The sequence below is a fragment of the Tachysurus fulvidraco genome, chromosome 8, assembly GCF_022655615.1.
Source record: "Tachysurus fulvidraco isolate hzauxx_2018 chromosome 8, HZAU_PFXX_2.0, whole genome shotgun sequence".
Lineage (NCBI taxonomy): Eukaryota > Metazoa > Chordata > Actinopteri > Siluriformes > Bagridae > Tachysurus > Tachysurus fulvidraco.
Window position 1 is genome coordinate 19609338 of NC_062525.1, and position 25739 is coordinate 19635076.

The following is a 25739-nucleotide window of genomic DNA, read 5'->3' on the forward strand; positions in this document are numbered from 1 at the left end:
ATAAATAACCTTCTTCTTAAGAAAAACGAAGGAAAAAACATTGAAGGCCCGTTTAGGAATCTACAACTTTCGCCTGATCAAAACAATATAGTCTATTACATATATATTTTTTTTTAATCCGTGTTGCAGGGATTCATTTAAATTTCAGTGAATCGAATTAAACTGATGATTCACTAATTTAATATTAATAAATTCTATATTGTATACGACAGAGCTTTAATATTTATGCAACCTCATGTTAAGAGCAGAACTCAGCTGAACACAGTTTGATAAGGATTTAAATATGATAGAAAATGTAGTCTGTTTACAAAATAAAATTTTAAAAGATTATTAACACAACACATATTTGTACAATGTGCTCAGGTGTTATTGGAGGGTGTGGTTGTGGGGTGAGGGGGAGGGGGCATACAGGTACATGTTACCCAAGTGAAAGAGAAAGGTGTTTGTGTTGTTTTCTTCACAGAAATGGGGACTGTTCTGAAAATGTACTTTTATTTGTTGCTGATAGTTTTCATCTGTGACGGTAATGTAAAGTATTATTCTGCTTATTAGTGCTCTGTGAATCCACTTTTAGTAATACAAAGCTGAAATGCAGTGTAAGATTTTATCTGTGTGAAGATGTTTTTTTTTTTTTAACTCATAGTAGTTTGTCTTGAGAACTGCATTTCAACCTGAACCAGGAAACAGAAATATATAAATACATAATATTACATTTACATACATAAATACACTCAATTTATATTATATAAATACTTATATAAATACATTTCTATCATGTATTAACACTTATATAAATATAGTTTTTGATATAAAATACATTAGTAATCGGTAAATAACTAAATCTAACAGAAGTGTGTATTGTGTCATTTGTTAAAAACAAAAATCGAGGGTTTGATTCATGCATTTGCAGGAAGTGATAATGTGCTTCCTTGCAGGCATCAAAAATTATGGAAATTACTTTATAAATTTATATTTATAAACTAGATACAGTCATGGACAAATTTGCATAATCATTGAATAGTCATGGTTTTTAGTATATCAAAACGGAGGAGGATTTTCTGATGACAGATTTGTAGTAGAATAGTAGAATAGAGTTTTTAAGATATTTTTACAATGGAGAAAAATGTTTGTGCAAGAAATTACAGTTTTAATTTTCATTACTGTAAATATCACCAAGTATCAGTGATGAATTTTAGGGAAAATCACTGCTCAGTAATTTGTTGACTGGAACAACAGGGATCAGTGATTGTTTGTTGTCTTACACCCTGTTTGTGATCGGAGTGAACCTGCCCTCTCAGCTTGTGTAGTTAGCAGCTGTTATGTGAACAGTCTCTACCATCTTCTCAACATCACTAGATTTGTCATGATTTTTCTTTTCTTCATTCTGACTCTTTTACAGACTTAACCAGGGCAAACACCAAGAACAGAATTAAAATCAGAAAACTAATACAGAGGATCAATAATAATAATAATAATAATAATAATAATAATAATAATAATAATAATAATAATAACAATAATAATTTTAATTCTTAATTCTTATTATAGTTATTGGTAGTTATTTTATTGTTTCTTATAATGAATACAGGGGTTTCACTCCATTAGGATTCTAACGCAAGGAAAACTAAAGCAAATATTTGCACAGCAGTCATGAAAGTCTACAGTGGTTTTGGTTCAACAAGTCAAGTCAAGTCAAGTCAAGTCAAGTCAAGAAGCTTTTATTGTCATTTCAACCATGTATAACTGTTACATTACACAGTGAAATGAGACAACGTTTCTCCAGGATCACGGTGCTACATAACACAGAGACAGGGCTAAGGACTTAGTAAGTAGTGTGAATCTAATTATATCTGATATATCTGAATTTCATTAAAAAATATCTTACTGATCCACATCTGGTGTCAGGTTACAGTTCTGATCATAAGACTCTTGTGAACTTTGTGAAATGCCAATCTGAGCAGCAAAAAGCCATTAGAGAAACACTTTTGTTTTTATTTGATTTTTGCTTTAAAGTAGGCTTGGACAATACAAAACACTTATTGTTGTAGCCGTGATTTAAAATTGTATGTCACAGAAAGTGTCTGTGATTGACAGAGAAAACATTCCATTAACCACATGACACATTACAGTGAAGTTTGATCCTTATCATTATGCACAGATATAAATCACTTCTTAGTCTTCTTAGGAAACACGTCAGTCTTCTTAGGAAACACGAAGAAAAAAAAAACATTGAAGGACTGTTCAGGTATCTACAACTTTCGCCTGATCAAAAGACTGTAGTCTATTTTATATTTGTAAAAAAGCAGCTTTTCAGGGATTAATTAAAATTTTACTGAATCATATTAAACCGATGATTCACTAATTTAATATTAATATTAAATTATTTTAGCATATTAATGTCCCCTCAACATAAACTTTTTTAAATTATAATTATAATTATCCATCCATCCATCCATTTTCTACCACTTATCCGGGGCCGGGTTGCGGGGGCAGCAGTCTAATAATAATAATAATTTTAATTTCATTCAAATTTTTAATAACCTCAAATTGTATATTTTACACAGCAAAGCTTCAATAGACATGCGACCTGATTCTAAAAGCAGAACTCATCTGAACACAGCTTCAAATGATTTAAAGATGATAGAAAATGTAGTCAGTTTACAAAATAAAATTGTAAAAGATTATTAACACAACAAATATTTGTTGTGACTGCGTTGATAATTGACTTTTATTTGTTGCTGTTAGTTTTTATCTGAGAGAGTAATGTGAACTACTATTCTGCTTTTTGGTGTTCTGTGAATTCACTTTTAGTTATACGAAGCTGAAATGCAGTGAAAATGCAGTGAAGATGTTTTATCCCTGATTCAACTCATCATATTCACCTGGAAAACTGCAGATCAACCTGAAAAAGGAGGAGAAAATATATATTTGTATATTATATAATTACATTTGTAATCAATAAATCCATTTCATGTTTATTGTGGCATTTGTGGTTCATGCATTTGCAGGAAGTGATAATGCTCTTCCTCTGTAGATACGGTACAAGGATCAAAAAGTTTCTAGATTAATAATTCAGCACCTCCAGTCCTCCAGTCAGTGGGATGAACTCTGCCCAGGAGCCAAAACCTCGGCTTTAAAAGGTTTCATTAAGGTTTCTGTGGTCCATCCCAGTGCATCACACGAACATATACTGTACTCATTCACAACTGGGGCAATTTAGAGTAAATTGTCTATTGAGATATTCTTACCTGCAGAACCAGAAGTACATGGAGCTTGTTCGGAATTAAACCTGATCTGACTCCACCTACAAGCCAAACCCTAAACCTATCAAATTACCATAATTCTTAACTTTAAGCTTTAAACAAGAAATGCTGTACAACACAGAATAATAAAGATATTTATCCAACCTGAGGCACACTGAGTTACCTCCTACACCTGGACTTTGGTTTATCTTAGCCAAGGTAACATAAGGCGGATCAGATTGGACGCCACCCTTTGAACTTTTGTTTCTAAACAGAGTAAAGGAAACTGATATTGTCTACGTGAAGGCAACCCACACAGCTGTGGGAAGAATATTGAGACATGCTGACCTGAACAGCAGTTAACACATTAGGTCGACATCTTTTAACAGTGTTTGTATTCACTTTAGGGTTCAAAGTCCACGGCCCACCTGGTCCTCTCATTGTTCGGCTTGGGGACTCAGTGATGCTGCCCTGCTTTGTGGAAACACCTCTTCTATTGGAAGATCTTAAAGTGGAATGGAAAAGAATTGACAGTGAAACTCTAGTGCACTGGTGGCAGAATGGAGAGAGTCGACCAAAGTCTCAGAACCAGAGTTATCATGAAAGAGCTAATTTCTTCACAGAGGAGATCGCTCATGGAAACTTCTCCCTCCTGCTTACAAATGTGACCAGTAAAGATGCAGGAGTTTATAAGTGTGCTGTTTACACAAAGCTGGATTCTGGAGAAACTCTGATTGAAATAAAGGAGATTGGTGGGTAAACATTTTCACCTAATTCATATTATATTCTGTAAAAATACTTCATTTTTAAAGTGTGGTCAGTAGTTATTATTTTTATGTCTAATTAAATTAACAGGGCTAACATCATGTGGTGTGCATTACTCTAAAGAAAGCAAAATTGGCCATGCTCAATTTAATAACTCTGGTGTCTCTGTCATGCAGGTCTTTCCTTTCTGCATATTGCAATTTTAATTTTGTGTATTCTTGGAGTTGTAATCGGATCACTTATACTAGGCTCCCTATCTTACACATCTTATAAAAAGGAAGGTAAGTCTGGTCTTCATTTTAATACTTCAGAAGTTTGGTAAGTTTGGTAACTCAAAGTAAATTTAATACAAATGTTTTGTTTATTTGTTTGTAGAGGACAGCAGCAGAAGAGCCCTAGCTATACAGTGTGCACATGTCCTTTGTCCTAACATTACTATGTCCATTGTCTTCATCCTCTGGGGTTTCACTGATGGTAAATATTGTTTCTTACTGTTTACAATTGTATCAGGATAAACTTCATAATCACACATGTGAAAGCCAAAAATAAGAAAAGTACACACAAGTTGTTCTTTGTACCACATCTAGGAATGTGTGAATGATTAGATCTACAACCTCCCACAGGCTTGCACAATCTTTATTTTTATAACAATTGACCATGGGTGACCAAGTTATTACTAGCATGTCTGACCATCTCATTGTACCACCCTCCTTAGGCAGACTGAGGAAGAAGTGATCTTTTCTATACTGTCTAGGTCAGGGGTCTTAATCCCGCGGCCCATGGGCCAATTGCGGGCCACGTGATGACAGTTTGTGGCCCCCGTCTTAATATGAAAGTTTAATGTTAGTGCGGCCTGCAAGTTTGATATGTATGGCACTTTACATTGTTGAATGTGGAGCTGAACGAACCTACCAATCACGGTGGGGTATATGGCTCTCGGGTGTGGGACATCGGCCAGGCTTGATGCAAGCTGAGAAACATTTCTCAATGAGTGAATGTTACAGCAGCGTTGCCATAGAGTGTTTACTTCTGTGTCTGGCTGCCTTGTTTCTATTGTGCACACGCGAACATTCGTCCCAGCGTGCTGCATTCACAATACTTCAAAAAAAAGTTTTTTAAGTTGCTGCCCAGCGAAACATTATACGTATATATACGTATATAAATGTAATATATATTATACAGACACGCCAATGGCACTTCTAGAGTTAATATGAGGTCTCGCTCTCTGACACAATAAATTCAAAGTGACGTGCAGGCGCCAGGATTTTTCAAAGCTTGCAGTGAAGTGAAAGGTTGGTGATGAGCACAGACAATTTCAGTAAAAGTGGGAAATGCAATATTTCTTTGTTGAACACAGGGGCACCCTGAGAACCTTTGCACAGAGAAAGTTGCGGTGCACAAGGAATACAATTTGAAACGTTTTTACACAACTAGACATACTGAGGAATATGCAAAATACCAGGGAGATGTGAGAGCCAACTGGGTTGCCAATCTTAAAACATGTCTACTGATGCAACAAGATTTCTTCAAGAAAGCAACCTAAGAGAATAATACAGCAGTCGAAGCTAGCTACGTGGTTAGTGAGATGATTGCTAAAGCAGGAAAGCCGTTCACAGAAGGTTAAAGGTTAAAGAACTGTTAAGACAGATATTTCAATCTGAATACAGCAGATATAGAAGACTGAAGAAACCACATATAGTCGCTGACTAGAGAAATCTAATTATTATTATTATTATTATTATTATTATTATTATTATTATTATTATAATTTTCATTATTATTATTATAATTTTATGTATTTATTACTGATTTATTTATTTTATTTTATTATTAATTCTTATTTCACCTTAATTATTTTTTTTCATCTTATTTTGTGTTAAAAAATAAAAATAAAGAGATTTGAGAAGAACAAAGCTTTTTTGTGGAAAACCTAATGCGGCCCAGGACTCTGCCTCCAGCGGCCTCCAGGTAAATTGAGTTTGAGACCCCTGGTCTAGGTGTTGCAGAAGAAACCTCTGCCAGTCAATCCTGGCTAGTGTAATGGACAATTGCTACTGAGGGACAATGCAAACACACCTTACTCATGCCACTTGAGATCTGGGGTTACAGTTGTAAACTAAAGATATTTAACCCCTTGTAAATTCAGTTGTGCCACAAAGGTTTAAAATACTACATATTAAAGGAAATTTTATAGCTGAAATATGTCACGATCAATTGACCGTTATAATAATTCTAGGTTTTTTTGGTACAGTTCTAGATTAAAGAGATACTATTATGACTATAACTCCCTGGGTTGTTGGTCTAACAATTTTCTTATTGGCTGAAAAATGTATTTATTTTTCCTCCAGGGTATTTTACTGAAGCAGCAACTTGTTCAGCACTTAATTTTGCACGGATCCTTTTCCTACTTTGGATTGCTCTCGATTTGAAAACATTTCCAGGTATGATTTGATTATCACTGGTCCTGTGAGAACTTTACAGTCATTGTTTTATTACAAAAAGTCCAGTTTTAAACTCACTGCTGGGTCATGTGGCCCATAATCCAGTTTATACATGATTACAAACCCATGCCAGAATAATGCAGCACCCCATCCTGTGTGTGTCAGAGGTAGGAGTTAATGCAGTTGACAATATTTTTTTATATAATCTTTTAACAAATAGTTTGATTTACTTTAAGAAAACTGTATAATGTTAGATAACAGACCAGGAAACAAACAGTCGCCACCATTACAATTAATTATAAAGTTTTAGATTTGACTTTTTTGACAGCCTTTTTGAATTCGTCTGTAAGCCTTTTTTGATGCTGTGCAGTGGAAAATTTTCAATACATCTTTTATATATTTTTAATGATGACTTACATGAGCAAGGAAGTCAAACATACAGTATGTTGAAATATTTTATTTTACATTATCACTTACTGAGACAGACGTGAATGAGCGAATATGTTGAGTTCAGAGAAGGATTACTGAAGTGAGATGAGGAATATTCATACAGCATTGTGTAATAGTCTTAGGTACAAGAGTCTCAGAAGGAGGCACAAGCACCTCTATGTCTTGGTGGCCAAGGCATAAAAAAAATAATAAATTACTTTTTTTAAATTACTTTTCACACCTTACCTGAATCTCTCCTAAATTTTCTCCCACAGTTTGAATACCACCTTTTGTTCACCTGTTGCTCACTGCTACCTTCAACAACACCTTCACCAGTACTTTTGATTTTTTAGGCATTTTGGATCTAGGAATTAGTAAAAATATGGACTCTATGCAGGACTAAAGAAACACTTGCCTAATCACTACATGCTGTGTATTTGTTATATTGCAGATTTTCCCAAACGATTAATTACCAACTTGGCAATTCTACTACAGTACACTGTGATAACTGTTGCTGCTTATTCTTGTGAGTATACATGAAACCATCACACTGTTACTATCTGCAAGATCTTATTACATACTTGTAATATGTTTAAAGTTAGGAAAGAACCAATTAAGGAATACAATAGTTTTAAAATCATGTGTTTCTTTGGGACAATGGCCTGAGTATCTGCATACAGTATGTTACATAATTGATCATACAGTGTTATGTTTCATGGCCCACAAATCAGGAGCTCAGTTGCAGTAAGACAGACGTAGACAAAGGTATTGGGCTGATCCTGGAGATGAAGTCCTGAACTCCTCTCTCGTGAAGACTGTTTAGTTACTCTACTCTTACTAAATACCTTGTTGAGTTCTGCACATTTGGGGAATCATCACTTCAGCAGGGGAATCAGTGGTGAAAATTACTTTGTACATCCACTGGCCACATGGCAAAACACATCACCATGGAGTTTTTAACTTTAGAGTGTTCTCTCACTGTAACAGATTCATACTGTATAGCTGGTTCAGAGGAAGCAGCATGTGGTGCATAAATGTAGAAATGACATTACTAACCAGCTAATTATAAAACTATAAGCAATCTACAGTCACATCCTCAAGGGTCTAGCAGAAGCAGCTTGGGATCTGAACTCACAACCTCACAGTCAGGATGTCAGTGTCTTATCCACTGACCTGCCACTGCACCATAATGTTAGATAACACGTCACTGCACTACACAGCGGTGCCAAAATCCAGCTTCCATATGTCAGAACTTTGTGAGTGTATCTTTACCCTCTCCTTGTATGTTTGCCTAAGCAATTTGTGTAATTTGTTTAATTGTGAGATTTTTCTTCCGGATTACTTGAGAAACAGTTTATGCAACTAAGAACAAATAATTTGCAAATTTACAGAAGGAGAAGGCAAAGATTTGTTTTCACTTCTACATAAGATTTCTATTCGATTATTACCTATTATCTGTTATTATTTATCTTTTTATAGCTATCTAGATGAAATAGATACAAAACCCAATAGTTCAGAAAGTAATACAGTTTCAGTTAAACACTAAAATGAGGTACCAAAGTCTCAGGAAACTGCACAGTAAATGTTGCAACAAATTACATTTTGTGACATAAAAACAAACAAACAAACAAATCATGAAAGTGTTTTGAATCCAATGTATTGTTCTCGTTACAGAATCACACAATTCTAACTTTTCTTGTTTACATTTTTATTTAAATGACATTTCCTACATTATGTGAATACAATAGTACGAGTGCTGTACATTTTAACTGAAACTAAAAGAAGCTCCATCTTACACTGTTCAGAAATAGAAGCAGAACTGTAACATCACATGAGTCCATTGGAACATTGATTAAAGGACACAGTACATGTACACTACCAGTCAAAAGTTATAAAACACCCACATTTTTCCAGTTTTTAATAAAATTTCAACAGTTCAAATCCAGTGAAGAACCTGAAAGTTTTAGTATGAGTTATAAAACACCCACATTTTTCCAGTTTTTAATACAATTTCAGCAGTTCAAGTCCAGTGAAGAACCTGAAAGTTTTAGTATGAGTATGTGTCCCGAAAACATTATTCCAAAAATCAGCATTAAATCCTTCCCAAGCCAGAAACCTTGGATGAATGCTGATGTCAGGGCCAAACAATGGTGACACAGAGACACAGGAAGTCCAGGTCTGACCTACAAAAGGTCATCAGGTCTGCAAAGAAGAGTTAGAGAGACAAGATCATGGCAAACTATAAAGGATCTGACCTCAAGCATGTGTGGAAAAGTTGGAAAAATCTGTGACATGGGGACGTCTACCTGAAGAATTGGGGATAACATCACCATCCTTGCAGTGAAACGTTCAACAGACCTTAACAACTGAATGCTGTTTTAAAGGCTCAGTCTGGTCAACTTAAGAAAAGCACCAGGTCGTGATGTTCATTCTCATATCCTCAAAAACAATCTTAAAGAAGACCACCATCGTTCCTGTCCCTAAGAAGTCTGCAGACAGCTGTCTGAATTATTACTGATGCCCTGTGGTTCAGATTATTTCCACTGGTTATTTCTAATAGGAATAGAGAAGTCATGTACTTTTGTACATCCTGTAAATGATGCTACAATTATATACAAAGAAAATTAGCATGACACTAATGATGTATATGACACTGTATTTTAATTCTGCTATATTATATTTGTGCTGTGACAATTCTGTCAGCTCTCCTCCAGTGCAGCTTTGAGTAAACAAATCAGTACCTGAATGAATTTTTATGGCTGCTTGCTGCAGTTGATGTGATAAAGTCTACTGTATGAATGATCCCTAAATCTAGAATATATATTTTATACATTATTACATACATTATGTAATACATTACATCATACATTATTTGCCTCCTTTAGAAATATTTAATTCTGTATTTAGATTTTTTTTCCATTTGATGTTGTTTCTAACAAAGCATGGTGTGCACTTGTGTAATATATACTAACTTTTTTTATTTATATTGTCTAGCTATTTTTGTGGATATCTACTATAGATTCAGCACTGAAGTGAAAGTGGCTCTGATCATTGTGCTCCTGCTGCTACTTATTCCTCTTCTGGGTCTTATCGCTGTAGGTAGGTGTTTCAACCATTTATTATTTTATATTACACAGTGTGTGTATGTGTGTGTGTATGTGTATAGACAGTTGATGTGGGTAAATGATATTGTTTACTTTAAATGTAAAATTACTTTTTTACGAAAATCTTTTTTTTTTCATATTAAATTATAGAATTGATACAAAGGTATAGATACATTCCAGTTCAGGCACTCATTGTTTAAAGTGTTTGTTTAGTGTCAGATAATTGTCCATCTAGTGGACTATATAAGCATTACAGTGCCATTATAACACCCTGTGTAACATCTACAGTATAGTGAATATGAAACACCTTGAGATTTTGTACATGTATATCAGGTAACCTGAAAATAAATATAAGATGCAGAACATTCTCAGTTTATCATAACTTTTCCTTTCTCTGGGTAGAAGCATTGATTCTTCCTGCTTGTTATTTAACATAAAGTTGTCCAGAACCTAGAGTCTAATAGAAACAGGAATAAAAGCAGTGTGTATATTTTACTTGCAAAAACATTCTATTTTCAAGCTCCAATCATTAAACAATAGATAACTTTAATTTTATATTATATACTTACATTTAAAACTAAAGATAATAAAACTATAAATAACTCAGACTTTCATCACACACTAACTGACTCTGTTGTGTTCATCTGTACAGTAATGATCACACTCTTTGGTGTCACTCATGTTTCTGTAAAGCTGTGTTCAGATTATGTTATTAAGAAATTGATATTGAATTGAATTTCCAGAATTTTAAGTTAAGAAGAGTACAGTAATAGTAGTACATTAGTCATATGCTTTGTCTTTGCCAAAATCTACAGACATTCTACAGTAATTTTGAAAAATTCTATCTGAATTCTGTGTTTTCTGGATTAAGTATTAATTTCTGTGATGCCAAAATCTCAAAATCCTGTTGTGACCGGTTTATAATCATATAAAGTGACTCCTCTACCTGTGCACATGTAGAGCAGTTATAACAACATTTCATATTTGTAAAGATTTCTGTGGTATCTGTTGAACAGGTTAGGAACAGACTGCTGTTCAGCAAACCGCACACACAAAGTTCTCAGATCCTCAGATGAAGTTTTGTTAGGCTTTAGTCAAGTTCAGTTATTGGTTTTGGTCTGGTGATTAGTAAAAATTGCCCACAATCCACCAAGAAAACAAAAGAAAGTGAAGAAATATTTAGCAGTATCTGTTTGCTGACTCTGTGATTGTGGAATTTGGGAACAATATCACAGCATTATGTGAGACAGAAGAAGGGGAAAGTGATTCCAGGCAGAAGCAGCACTGTCTTGGACAAATGTAAAACTTTATGTAGTGTTTGTGGACTTAGTCCTTAGTTCTGTGTCGTTTTAGGTAGCTCTGTGGTTTATGTAGCACCGGGGTCCTAGAGGAACGTTTTTTTCATTTCACTGTGTACTGCACCATCTGTTTGAATTGACAATAACAGCTTCATGACACTTGACACTCTTAATACAAGAATCACCTACGATGCTGTCAGTCATTCAGAATTCAGATGTCAGTTTTCTTGTCTGTGTTATATTTATTTATTAATATTATCCTCAGACGTCATTCCAGAGTTTGTGAATGAGTTTACAGCCAGAACATAAGTGTGAAATGTTGTAGTTCCATCAGACAGTCAGATGGAGGCGCTGGACTTCACACTGAGTCTGAAGTCACACAAGACTCATTGAGACACAGCTCTGTGTTACAAGTCTGTAGTTTCAGCTGAAACAATATGAGCTTTTCACTACATGGATTTAAATCCACACTTAGTGAGTGTGCAGACTGCAGCCTCATAATCTCACATCTTAACATCTAATACACTAAAACTAAACATTTCTACTTACAGTAAATAATAGTGAATCTGTTCAGATTCAATTTCATTTAAATTGCTAAGGTCTTGTATCTAGAAAAACATGAAAAGGTGACAGATATATAAGAGATGATTAATATTTAATCAGTCTACTGAGCAGCTGAACAATTTACTCTGTTTAATGTTTGAATGATAAATTAAATAACAGAATAATATACAGTAGAGTTTAAATTATTAGGCACATTTAAAATAAAAAAAAATAAATACTGTTTATAATTGTAAATGATTTTAAATTAGTGATTTTACAGATGTTTAAATAAGGTTCACCATTATTGGATAAGTTTCACCATCCCTGCTGACAACATCCTCTTTAATTTCTAACTTTATTTATTTCCTTTAAAAAATTAATTGGTTGCTCTAATTAATGGATTTTTAAAGTCTGTTATAACCTACAGCAGGTGATGAGGCTTAAACAGTGGGATTTGGAATGATCTATTTATTTATTTATTTATTTAAAAGTATAATTGCAATTTTATCCTCTGTGTGAATCCCTGTTATTTTCTGTTTCTCAGTCCTACTGAATCAGGTCTAGTGTTGAGGACATTATATTTATGGTATTTTATTTATTTCATGAGTGAATGATTCTGTTCTATAATTATTCACATGTAAAGACATATTGCAGTTTGCTGTATATTAATACATCTCAGTTACACAGGACCTAAAACTGGAATAAGTTCCCTGGTGTATAAACTTTCCCTTTTGTTTTGGGTTTGTTTTCTAACTGTAATAAAACATTTAAAGACCATTCATGTTTTTTTTATTTTAAATTAGTTTTCTTTTTAAACAGGTCTTGCACACCTCTGAAATAACCTTTTAATAATTATTTCTTTTCCCAATACAGTATGCTGTAAAAGGACAACAGAAATTGATACATTCAGGATTTACATGATTACAGAACTCAGTGATATTCTACGAATAAGTTTTTTTACACTGGGATTGCAAAGTAAGTGGCACTTTTTACAGGTAATGTTACACTTCTTATCCTAAAGGTTATTTAATATTTATAAAACATTTAGAATCCAGGCACAGAATTTAATGACAATGTGTGTAAAATTAATTACATTAAATTCTGTGCATGGATTCTAAATGTGTCTGTGTTTGGTTTTGTTTGTTTTATTAATAAACCGAACCAAACACAGACACAACCAAGACAAAACAAAACACAGAACCACAGACAGTGATTCTTCTTCTTCTTCTTTCGAGTTTAATGGCGGTTGGCAACTCATCTTAAAGGTGCATTACTGCCACCTACTAGACTGGAGTGTGGGCACTAGAATGACATCAAAGGAGAGAGGGGGAGACAAGAAGGAAAAAAAACTTAAATTCTTTCACTTAACCCAATATTTTTATAAAAACAAAATTAATAAACTGTGTATTCTAATAGACACTTTTCCTAATAAATGCTCGTGTCCATCCATGCATGCCTTTAACTCTGCCCTATCTTCTTCATATTTTTTACAGTCTAACAGTATATGCTTTACTGTCTCTTGTACATTACAATCAGTGCATGATCCAGTGGGATGTTTTCTTATTCTGTACAGTGTTGTATTTACACCAGTGTGACCCGTTCTAAGCCGTGAGATTAGCATCTCTTCCTTTGGGCTTCTGCCCTTCCTCATGCTTGTGGCTACCTGATTTTGTATACTGTATAAGTGACGTCCTGTATCCGCTGTGTTCCAATATTCCTGCCATATTTTAAGTGAGTGTTGCTTTATGATAGTTTTGACCTCTGTTCTACTTATTGGTACGTGCACATCAACTGTTTCCTGCTTTGAGTTTTTTGCTAGTATATCCACAGTTTCATTTCCGTCCACCCCAACATGGGCAGGAACCCAAAGGAAGGTGACACCTATTCTTTTATTGTGAAATGTGAGAAGCAAGTGGAGTATTTGATGGATGAGGTCTTGTCTACATGACGCTCTCCCAGACTTAATGCTTAATAATGCTGATAAACTGTCTGAGGCTATAATGACATCTGTATTCGGATTATTTTCCTCCACCCACCCTAATGTCTCGCCATGATAGACATCTCAACAAGTTGTTGATCTTCTTGCATTTATTTCTGACCTTATCAATATGTTGACACCTAGTCAGCCTCTCAGCAAAGATAACTCCTAGAAATCTCACCATCTTAACTTGTTCCAAATCTTGTCCATACAATTTCAGTGGCACTACCTTATAGCGCTTAGAGAAGCAAATAACAGGTTTTTTGGATTGACAGTTAAAATCCCCATTTATAAGTCCATTGTTCAACTTTCTCTATTGCATTTTCTTTCTTAAGTATTCTACATTTTCTCCACTAACCCAGAGTGCTCCATTGTCTGCGTAAAGTGACTTACCTACATTTCCTCTTACCTGATCAAAAATATAATTTATCATAATACTGAATAGTATGGGGCTGCAGACACTACCTTGTGGGGTATCATTTTCCACAATATGCCTACTTGCATACTCTGTACCAACCTTAACTTCTATTGTTCTGTACAGGAAGTCTAGTATCCAACCGAATAATTTACCTTTTATTCCTAATTTGTTAAGTTTGATAAGTAGTCCATCCTTCCACAGCATGTCATATGCTTTTTCAGTGAACACAGCAATTACACTTTCCTTATTAGTTTGTGCTTTCCTAACTTCTGCTTCTAAGCACAAGTAGGGGGACACACTGTCCCCCTACCCTTACGAAATCCAGACTTCTACGCTGAAAAGAGACCCTTGCCTTCTATATAGTAACTTAACCTATCTGTTACCATCCTTTCTATGACTTTTCCTATTTGTGATGTTAACACTATAGGTCTATAACTTGACGGGTCTACAGCATTCTTACCAGGTTTGAGTATTGGGACTATCACTGCCTGTTTCCATTCATTTGGGATTTTACCTGCATTCCATATCATGTTATTTAGCCTTAATACTACCTCCAATGCCAATGCTATATGCTGTAACATATAGCATCTTTCCCTGGTGTTGTCTGCCGTGCATTTAAGATAGCCATTTTAATTCAACATAGTAAAAGGCAAGTCCATGTCTCCTCCTGATGCAGTTCTACTTTCTTTAATTCCAGGGTTTTCTAACAGTGTCTGATTCCTATTCTGCTTATCTACTGTGGATAAATTTCATTACTAACTGCATTTTTAAAATTACTACATAACATTGGCATGTCCACCTTTCTACTTAATCCACTCATTCTTCTGATTGTTCCCCGTATATCTGACAACTGAGTTTCACTTCCAATTATATTGCAATACTGTCTCCAATACATGAGCTTGACTGATCTAATCGTTTTCCTAACTACTGCTTGTGCCCTTTTGTAGCCAATTAGAGTTTCTAGTGTGTGATCAGCTTTATGCTGTTTAAATGCTTTGTTTCTTTTTTAAACTGCTATTCTACAGCTCTCATCCCACCATGGCACGCTTTTTCCTTGCTTATTTCCTGTACTTTTAGGAATTGTTTCTTCTGCTGCTTGTATAATGGTTGCGACTACGACACTATTCATTTCCTCTACATCTGTAATATCTCTACTCAGTAGTTCCACACACTTAGACTTACTAATTTCTTGAAATGTCTGCCAATCAGCTTTATCTAATTTCCACCTTGGTATTTTCGCTTCCCCATCCTGGTGTATCTCTATGCCAATCCTAGTTATTATTGGATAGTGATCACTACCCACTGTCGATCTACTCCTTACTTCCCATGCACTAATTCCTGCAATTCTAACTGATACTAGTGTTAGATCAATGGCACTTTCTGTATTACTTGAACTATTATACCGTGTGCCCTTTCCATCATTAATACACACCAGCTCCTTATCATCTATAAATTTCCCTATTGCTAATCCATTTATATCTGTGTTTTTACTTCCCCATAACATACTGTGTGCATTAAAATCCCCACATACCACTATTTTGCCCTGCAATGATCCAAAAACTATTTTCCAACATCCAGCACTTAATTTATTGCAAGGGTTGTAAAAATGACTATTTTTATGCTATCTTCCCCTGACCATACTTCAATTACAACAGATTCCTGTTCTTTCTTTTTACTAATAAGTTTATATCTTACCCCATTTTTAACAAATGTTGCTACACCTCCACCTTTTCCTGTTTTTCTAGCTCTCCTAGTCGAATTATATCCATACAATACAAAGTTTAACTGTTTTAACCATGTTTCTTGCACACATATTGCATGAGGTCTATCCGCTAAATCTGAGACAAAACTCTTGAATTCCTGTCCATTTGCTATAAGGCTACTAGAGTTCCATTGCAATATAGCTTATATCATAAAGAGCCACCAGCCCATGACTGCAAGTTTGCACTTCTTGCCACTATCATTTCTTCAACTACTTCACAGCTAAGCCCTTTTATTCCTAGATATTTTTCCGCTGATTTAACTATTATTTTGACCTTCTCTGTCTTTCTGTCTGTTTGTGCTGAGCAGTTTATCACCTCAACCATAAACACAAATTTTTCCATAAATAACAAATCTTTTTCCTCTATTTTTTAACATTTCTCATAAGACTTGCACCTCCATTGCTCTCTTGCTAGCTTCACATCCACGGTAGGCTGCACTGTGCTCCGCTCCACAGTTACAGCTTTTCAATTTTACCCCTTCTCCACATTTCCCATACTCATGCTCACCTGAACAACTACCACATCTTTGTTTACCCTTACAGACAGCTGCTACATGGCTATATCTTTGGCACTTAAAACATCTCAGTGGGGGAGGGATGTATGTTCTGACCTTGTACCTTATGTAACCTATGAATAATGTACTTGGAAGTCTTGCTTCATCAAACTTAATCATAACAGACAGGCTATTGCATTTCTCCCCATTTCTGGTTGTTTTAAGGGGTTTTACCTCCAGCACTTTTGCCCCTGCTACATTGTCTTTAATTTGATCTTCTTTGATATTTACCGGTATTCCTGTGAAAACTCCTCAAACCAACAAATTGTTTCCAGTCAATACACATTTTATTCTCTTGCCATCTATTGTACTCAGTTCTATGGCTTTCTTTTGTTGTTTTTTATTCCTACAGAAAATCAGCAGTGCTCCACTTCTTAATACTTTTGCATTTTTGACCTCGCCTAGCAATTTGTTTATCGATTTTGTTAAATGAATCGGATTCCACTCACCAAATGACGACCCCTAATGAGATAGTGTCATGATCACTTTATAATTCTTCTTCTTGTGGTTTACTTACTATTGTCATACTTTGTTCACTATCTGTTTCATCTATATTACAGTATATGTTGCCTTTTTTTTTCTATTTTCCAGATCGCATTACATTCCAAACACTCCTATCTCTCCCGCCTTCTTCTTCAAATCCCATCTCACTTCTGGTCTCCTCACTTCCTCACTTCCTTCCATCTCCTACCCAGTCACAGTCTAGCTGTTTCCAACCGCCACCTCCTCTGCCAACAAACACTTGTCACACGCGCTTCTCTCTCACACTCCCAAGCCACCCCTGTTCCCCTCAGTGGGGAAGACGTTAACGAGTGAAAATTCACAGACAGTGATTCCACGCTGCTAAAGACTAAATACTCAAGACAATTAGACACATAAGGGACAGGTGTGCAGAGGCAGGAAGGAACAGATGAGGGCGGACACGTGATCACAAAACATAAACAAAAAACACGTGGAAAAAGTCCGGGTCAGATCCTGACACACATTTAACTTTTTACATTAAAACTATTTAATTTTTAAACATATTCTACACTTTTCTTGTCTCATTGCCCAGACAAATCCTAAGATCAGTTTAATCATGTAATATTTCAGTTTTAGTTGTGTATCTGAGGAGTCTGAAACATTTACATAGTTAAGATTATTTAAGCTTCATTTGCAACAATTAAAACAAACAATAATCACATTTTCAAACTGAACTTTCTCGAGCAAAACTCTGATATTTCTGTAATTAATATTCTCTGTTTTTCAGGAAGTGTGATTGGGGCATTATTTCCACTCTTCATTGTGGTTTTGTTTTATTTTCATGCTTTTTTCACGTTTCTGAGTAAGTACACCATATGATACTTTATTCTATCTTTTTTTATCTTATTTATTATCTCGTCAGACATTACATACATAAAATTTGATTTAATATGAATTTATAACCATATGATTGTAGTTTGAGTCCACAGACTTTACAATAATTATAAATCCACACACTTAGATACAGTTCACTGATCTTACAGTAAAACTTCATTCCTAAAACACAAACTCTGAAAAATACAAACTTTGTGTGTTGGTCAGAAATACAATGAATTAAAATGTTAAACTGAAGGATTTGCTGAACTGAGAAGACAAAACCTTTGTTTCTGGTGCTCTAAAAATGAAACCTGATTTTTTTTTCTTTTAAATCATTGAGTAAAACAGACACTAGGTAGATGTTTTTACTGATTTAATTTTATTTTTTTAGGTTTTTATTGTTTTTTTATTGAGTCACAAGTTCACAAAGTTTACATGATTTTAAACACATTTCACTTTTGATTCTGTTAAAAAAAAAGTCATGATATAAAGAATTTTATACTGTGTTGATTTAATTTTAATTAAATATCTTTAAAATATACTTAACTCAAAAATGTGGTGTAAAAGGTTAACCTCTCTCCTTTTTCCCTGTCTGGATAACTTTACTAATGTTAATGATGAACAATAGAGTGGTTGTTATTGTACATTCCATCAGATTTGAGTATTTTATTAACAGTTCAGTAATTTACTAGCACTGCACTAACATTACATACAGAACAATACATGTGCTTTTTCATTGTGTTCATGTATACTGATGATCAGCCATGAATTACCAGGTTCACACTCGTTACAGCTGATTTTTATTTGATGAAACACACAAAATGTCATTAAAGGTCAGGTGATTCATTTATTAGTTAATAATTGATTAACAATTTTATTAGCAGATAAAAATGTTATTAAACACAATCATAATGTAAATAATGTTGAGTGTTACATGCTGAGAGAGATAACGAAAACAAATCAATCTAAAGAAGAGAACCAAAGTTAAAGCTGCTATAGAATGTTTTGCAAAAAGTTTTTTTTTAAATATAATTTTTTATTTGTAGGAAAATCCTCTAAAATACTGAAATGGCAATCTTATAGATAGATGAAGCACAGCAGAGATTGTGGGACGGACAGATTCACAGATTCAGGTTATTTTTGCCAGGGTGGGCCGGAAGGGAGGACTCAAATGCAGGACGTCGATGTAAATAATAAAAAGTCTTTAATGAGCTTGACAAAGTAATCAGGCAAGTCAGGTAAACACTCAGCGTAAAGACCAGTCTATAATACAGTACAGAGGCAGGCAAAGAATACAGGGCAGGCAAAAACACAGTGAAAAAGCAGTCCAATAATCCGGTACACAGGCAGGCGTTGTGATACAGGGCAATAATAATGCAATGGAATGCAAGAAGTTTAATGCCAATGGTCAAGAATTCAAAACATTTATTACAAATTAAGGAAATAGTCCGGACATTAAATGTGTTCAAGAAACATGACTGAAACCTCAATTAAATGTTTTAATTCCTGGATACATTACAATCAGAAGAGACAGAAATAAAGGAAATGGTGGTGAGGTAGCAACATTTATTAAACAAGATATTGGGTATAGAAAAGTTGAGGTAAATGGGGAGCAAGAGGTTGTAGTGGTGGAAATATGGGAAGACTCATTCTATAAAATGGGTACCATTTCCACTTTGCAATTGTCCACATTTTCATTAAGAACAAACTTTTTTTTTGTTACTTACAACTTTAAATATTATGTCAATCCTCCAAAAAAACATATTTTCCCACCTCAGGCACAAAATCCTTAATAATATTATCATTTTTATTCTGGCAAGGGAGTCTTTTTTTACCACCCCATCACGGACAATATGTATGCCATAAGAGTAGTAAAACAAGAAATATATTTTTAAAATCTAATATTTTCCTTATAGTAAAATGTCCCCTTTTTGGAAACCATCAATAGAAAGTCTGTAATTTGAATAATTATTCTTAGTTTTTTAATGGCCTCATTGTTTTTACTTAAAAAACAAATACACTTAAAAATACAAATAAAGTTACATTTATTTGATTAGTCCACACAACAAGAACATCATTCAACATTAATTTATGTAAAAAAAAAATTCTTTTACATACATTTTTAACAAAATGACCCCGTGACTGGGTGGTAACTGATGTCACGGAGTGGTTCACTGTGACAGGGTGCTATGGACAAAGTGTGTATCTCTATGGTATGCTTATTTTAAACTTTATAAAACTGGGGAGGGGAAACATTAACATTGGAAATTTAATGGAAAACTTTGGTCATGCTCTGAAAAGCTAAAAAAAAGGGCATCATTACAGTGACTGGGAGAGTCGCATGCACACATCTCTTTGGATTTCCATGTGGCCGGATGTCACAGGCTGTGGTGCTTGAATGATTTCGAGCACATCATCGAAGAGATACAGTACCACAGCAAGTCATCTTTTGGAGGCCAGAAGAACCTGTTGACACCTACACGGTGCATACACTTTACCAGGGCATGCGTTTCATCTGTCTCCATGATGATCCCAGGATAAAGCTCATTGTCATATTTAAGCATGCACCACTTCCCAATGAGATCTCCACTTTCCCAATCAATTGCTTCTGTTGGCACCTTTTCGGCTGTCAAGTTAAAAGTAAAATGATGTGTTGTGAAGCATTGACATCTCAGCTGCTTTTGTGTGGAGCACATTGTGGATGGCACTGGTGGAATCTTGCCTGGCATCTTTTCCATTGCCAACAGCTTCAGATGATACATAAAACATAACAGTTGTAGATGTTTCAGTTAGGGCCTTATATAGCTGATGGGCATCGGGTATGTCATGGCTGTTAGTCACCAGCTTGTCCGCAGTTTTTTTCAAGGTTCCCCCAACACCGTCTGGGGCCCCCTTGCCATGGCTTGCCTCAAAAAAGTTCCACGTTCCACGTTCCACCTTTTAGACCTCGTCTTGCAAGCTCTGTGCTGAAAAGGAAGAAATTTCCTTTCTTCTGTTTGTATTGGGTACAAGGTCCATCACTCGGAAAGTTTAGAACAGATACATCTGGGTATGTGGCTTGCAGATAATTCAGCACCGGTTTCATGTGTTCCCATATAGCTGGGGGGCTTTTGTGTTTGGAGGGTGACACTGTGCTAAAACAGATGGGCTCTTTTTCACCACCCATGTACAAAACACCAGTGTGCAGAGTAGCTTGTTGGTGCACGGAGCCAAAGTGGACAGCTTGGATCTCTGAGCTGTATTTGCATGTGTAGTTTTCAGAGAAGTCAATGTGGATCACTGCCTCCTCTTTTGACAGGTTCTTCTTCAACTCTCTGCAGTAGGAGTATTGTTGATTTATGTTGAATGTGTGTCTTTTGAATTTATGGAGAAGAGTGTGGAATAACTCCACAAGATTGTCTTGTGTCCCCTCCATTGTTGTCTTCAATGTGATCTTGACAGAGGTTGGACCCTCCCTCGCATCTTCCCTTGCTTTCTCTGCTGTGGCCCATTGAGTGAATGCAACCTTTATCAGAATCCTTCATTTCACACATCTTCACATTCAAATGGGAAGCAGAACCACCCCGTCACATTCCTTACCACCATGGCACAATAAAACATGTGACAGGGTGGTAAATATCATCCCAAAATGGCCGCATGTCTCCCATGAGGTCTAGTTCCTCACCTAGCATACCTGCATTCTATCTGAAATATAATTTTATTTGCATTAATAATCTTAAAAAATATATAAAAATTAGTTTTCCCTCTCTATCTTGCGTGACGGGGTGGTTGGTTTGAGCTTGACGGAAGCTGCCTAACATGAAAAATCAACATATAAAGAATGTAGAGGAATGTCAGTACTTGTCTGTTTTTGTTCTTGGCGGCAACAAGGCTCCAATGATGTCACTTCCGCTTTGTGATGTCATTTAAAGCAACAGTACATTATTTATTGATAAAACAAGTTAGTGTGATGGGGTGGTAAATCAAATTGAGGACGCACACAAATCATAAAATATTTACAAAAAAATAAGGTTTATTTTGAATAAAATATATCTTATGTGAAAAGGGACACAAATATAATTCTGAAAATAATATCTCTTTTTAAAAATACATAACTTATTTGGTGATATTTTGGATACAAATGTCATGTTGGTCAACATGGACATGTGAAAATGGCTAAGTACTAATGCTAAATTATTAAAAATAGTATGTTATTCTTTAAGAATAGTGTTTTTATTATATATCATGCTAACAAGAGCACTTCAATAAATAACTTTGTAAGCACATTTTGGGACATTTTTGTGCCCTATGCATTTCATCAAATGTTGCGGACCCAAATGGCACCTGTTTCGTAGAATGACTCGTGTGTGTGTGTGTGTGTGTATGTGTGTGTGTGTGTGTGTGTGTGTGTGTGTGTGTGTGTGTGTGAGAGAGAGAGAGAGAGAGAGAGATCCATCTCATCAAACGTTGCGGACCCAAATGGCACCCGTTTCGTAGAATGACTCGTGTGTGTGTGTGTGTGTGTGTGTGTTTGTGTATACGTGTGTGTGTGTGTGTGTGTGAGAGAGAGAGAGAGAGAGATCCATCTCATCAAATGTTGCGGACCCAAATGGCACCCGTTTCGTAGAATGACTCGGAAACTGTACACAGTATTAGAATAATTAACTTGTACAATCCATGTGACAGGTTAAGCAAGGATAATCTAGAAACTTTTAGAGGGAAAGAAAGTTATAAAGTGGTGTGGTGATTTTAATGATTTAAAAGATAGTAATGGATTGATTGTAGAAGACATTCTAGATTGGGGAGAATTAGTGTGCATCAATGATGGAAGCTATACAAGAGTGGATTTGTCACAAGGAAAATATTCAATATTAGACTTAACTCTATTCTCTGAAAGTTTAGCTAGAAAATGTGATTGGAAAGTATTAAATCGAAGTACAGTGTGTAGTGATCATTTCCCTATCAGCAGTACCATCGGTTTAGATATAGCACAAACTGTGGTGGAAAGAATGCCAAGGTGGAAATTTAAATCAGCCAACTGGGACAAATTTAAAGAGTTATGTCATAACAGAATGTTAGAAATTAGTAAGTCTATGGAAGATGTAGAGGATTTTAATTATAAGATATGTGAAATTCTTCAAAGTACTGCTATAGAAGTAATAGGTAAGAAGAAGGCTGGTATCAGGAAGAAAGTCGTCCCATGGTGGAATGAGGAGTGTAGTGAGGCAATTAGTAAAGCATTTAAGAGAGTTAGAAAATTATTTAATTATAATGAATTTATTCAGATAAGCGGTAGAAAATGAGTGAGCTGAGTGAGTGAATGAATTTATTAATTATAAAAAAAAACACAGGCCATAGTGAGGAGAGTAATATGGACATCTAAGGGAAAGTGTTGGAGGGATTTTTGCAACAATATTGGGGAAGATATTGAAATGACTGAAGTTTTCAGTATGATAAGGAAAATGGGAGGAAAGCAAAGAAATAGCAGCATTAGTATATAACGATAAACTAGTCATATCAGACAGTGAAAAAGCAGAGGTACTAGCAGAAACATTTACCTAAGTGCACAGTAGTTCAAATTGGTCAGATGAAATGAGGAGGTATAGGGAACATATCCTGAATAAGTACCCTCAGATACTGGATGAAAAAGGACCATCTGGATGTACTTTAGATTTAGAGTTTACTCTATATGAGCTGAAGAAAGCACTTGCAAGGGTTAAACAGTCTTCACCAGGAAGAGATGATATTTGTTATGAGATGGTAAAACATCTATCAGAGACATCATTAAGTATAATCTTAAGTCTTTTTAATAAGGTGTGGGAGTCAGGGAAGTTACCAGCTGACTGGAAGCATGGTGTTATAGTACCAATAGCAAAGCCAGGCAAGGAGCATACACAACCAAATAATTACAGGCCCAGTGCATTAAATTCAAACCTTTGCAAACTAATGGAAAGGATGGTAATGAGCAGATTGGTGTATATCATTGAGAAGAATAAAATTCTCTCACCATATCAAAGTGGTTTACGGAAAGGGCGAAACACAATGGACTCTGTGCTCTGTTTGGTAGCTGAAATAAGAAAGGCACAAGTAAACAAGGAAGTTTTAGTAGGAGTATTTTTTGATGTTGAAAAAGCTTACGACATGATGTGGAAAGAGGGACTTTTAATTAAATTTGAAAAAATGGAAATAAAAGTTAGAATGTATAATTGGATCAATAATTTCTTGTTTAAAATAACTATACAAGTTTGGGTGGTCTGAATTGTCTCAGATATATCAAATAGAGAATGGAAAACCTTAAGGAAGTGTTAACAGTCCTATTCTGTTTAATCTAATGACCAATTATATTTTTAATCAGATAGACACGGGGATAGGACGGTCTTTGTATGTAGATGATGGCGCGCTGTGGAAAAGTGGCCACAATGTGGGGCATGTGGAGAAGTGTATGCAGAACGCTGTTAAAAAAGTAGAAAATTGGGCTAATGAATGGGATTTCCGTTTCTCTGTAGCAAAAAGTCAGGTGATCTGTTTTACAAAAAGAAAAATCAATCCAATAATGAATATTAAAATGTATGATCAGCAATTGGAGCAAGTGTCAGTAATTAGATTTTTGGGAATGTGGACGGATTCAAAATTGAATTTTAGAGCTCATATTCAGAAAATGGTAGACAAAGGTAAAAAAGCGATAAATGTAATGAGGAGTTGAATGGGGGTATCAGGAGTTGAATGGGGGCATGTCGTCAGTCTCTTAAAAGGATTTATTGTGCACTGATAAGTGCAGCTATTGACTATGGCAGCATGGTGTATAGTTCTGCATCTAAAACACACCTGTTAAAGATCGAGGCAATTCAATCACAAGCTATGCAAATATGTTGTGGAGCAATAAGGACATCTCCAATAACAGCAAGTGGAGATGGTGAAATGCCTCTAGAAATCTAAAGGCTCAAATTAAAGATGAGATATTGGATCAATGTAAAGAAACACTTGGATAGTCATCCAGTTAAGAACGTTTTGAAGAATTGCTGGAAATATGAGTATAAAAAACTATCAAGCTTTGGATGGACTGCAAATGAGGAAGTACAGAATTTGGGAATTAGTGACATCAATATTGCTCCTTCTGTGGCAACTTCAGTAATTCCTCCTTGGCTTTTCCCTGTGCCAGTAGTTGACATTCAGTTATATAAAGAAAAACATAAAGAAAGAAATATGTTAACAAATATAGTGCAACAATACACTAAACAATCATATTATAGCATATTACAAATATACATGCATGGCACTAAAGATCCTGAATCTGGAAGAACAACATCAGCAGTATATATTCCCCAATTCAAAGTCAAATATACAAATGAATTTCAGACCATGTATCTGTTTTTACTGCAGAGATAATAGCAATATTTCTAGCACTCCAGTGGATAGAAGAAGTACAGCCAACAAGAACAGTAATTTGTACAGACTCCCTTTCAGTTTTAAATAGCTTATTAAGTGGAATATCAACAGCAAGACAAGATCATTGAAGTGATGCAGAGTCTATTTAGAAGACAATCTGGAATTATGGTAAATTTCCTGTTTAAACCATCACATATGGGTGTGGAAGGAAATGAGGAGGTAGACCATCTGGCTAAACAGGGTTTGAAGCATGCACAAATTGACATTAAAGTGTCAATGAGTAAAGCAGAAGTAAAAGGGTTAATTGCAAAAGAAATGAGAACGAAATGGCAGAAGGAGTGGGATAGTGGAACAAAAGGTAGACACTCATCATATTCAAGAGCATGTAGGGCTAGAAGGAAGAAAGTTTGGCAACAGGAAAGAAGATGTGTTAATGTCAAGAATGTGTCTCGGACATTGTGCATTAAATCAGGGTCTGTATAAAATGGGGAAACTGTGATAA

At 35.2% G+C, this 25739-nt stretch overlaps 2 protein-coding genes across 3 annotated transcripts in view; both read left to right on the top strand.

Annotated features, from left to right (window-relative positions):
- Window positions 1–25739, top strand: part of LOC113650976 — a 41155-nt gene that overhangs the window by 11998 nt on the left and 3418 nt on the right. Inside the window, exons 2-9 of one of the 2 annotated variants that reach the window (XM_047816959.1) lie at window positions 3650–3994; window positions 4184–4288; window positions 4383–4481; window positions 6356–6448; window positions 7329–7403; window positions 9872–9976; window positions 12696–12797; window positions 17784–17858. In XM_047816959.1, the coding sequence (XP_047672915.1) occupies window positions 3650–3994; window positions 4184–4288; window positions 4383–4481; window positions 6356–6448; window positions 7329–7403; window positions 9872–9976; window positions 12696–12797; window positions 17784–17858 (999 nt within the window). The remainder of the gene's footprint in view (window positions 1–3649; window positions 3995–4183; window positions 4289–4382; window positions 4482–6355; window positions 6449–7328; window positions 7404–9871; window positions 9977–12695; window positions 12798–17783; window positions 17859–25739) is intronic. The other variant, XM_047816958.1, reaches the window with a different exon arrangement.
- Window positions 408–25739, top strand: part of LOC113638947 — an 80753-nt gene continuing 55421 nt past the window's right edge. Inside the window, exon 1 of the mRNA XM_047816953.1 lies at window positions 408–523. Coding sequence (XP_047672909.1) covers window positions 466–523 — 58 coding nt within the window. The 5' untranslated portion in view covers window positions 408–465. The remainder of the gene's footprint in view (window positions 524–25739) is intronic.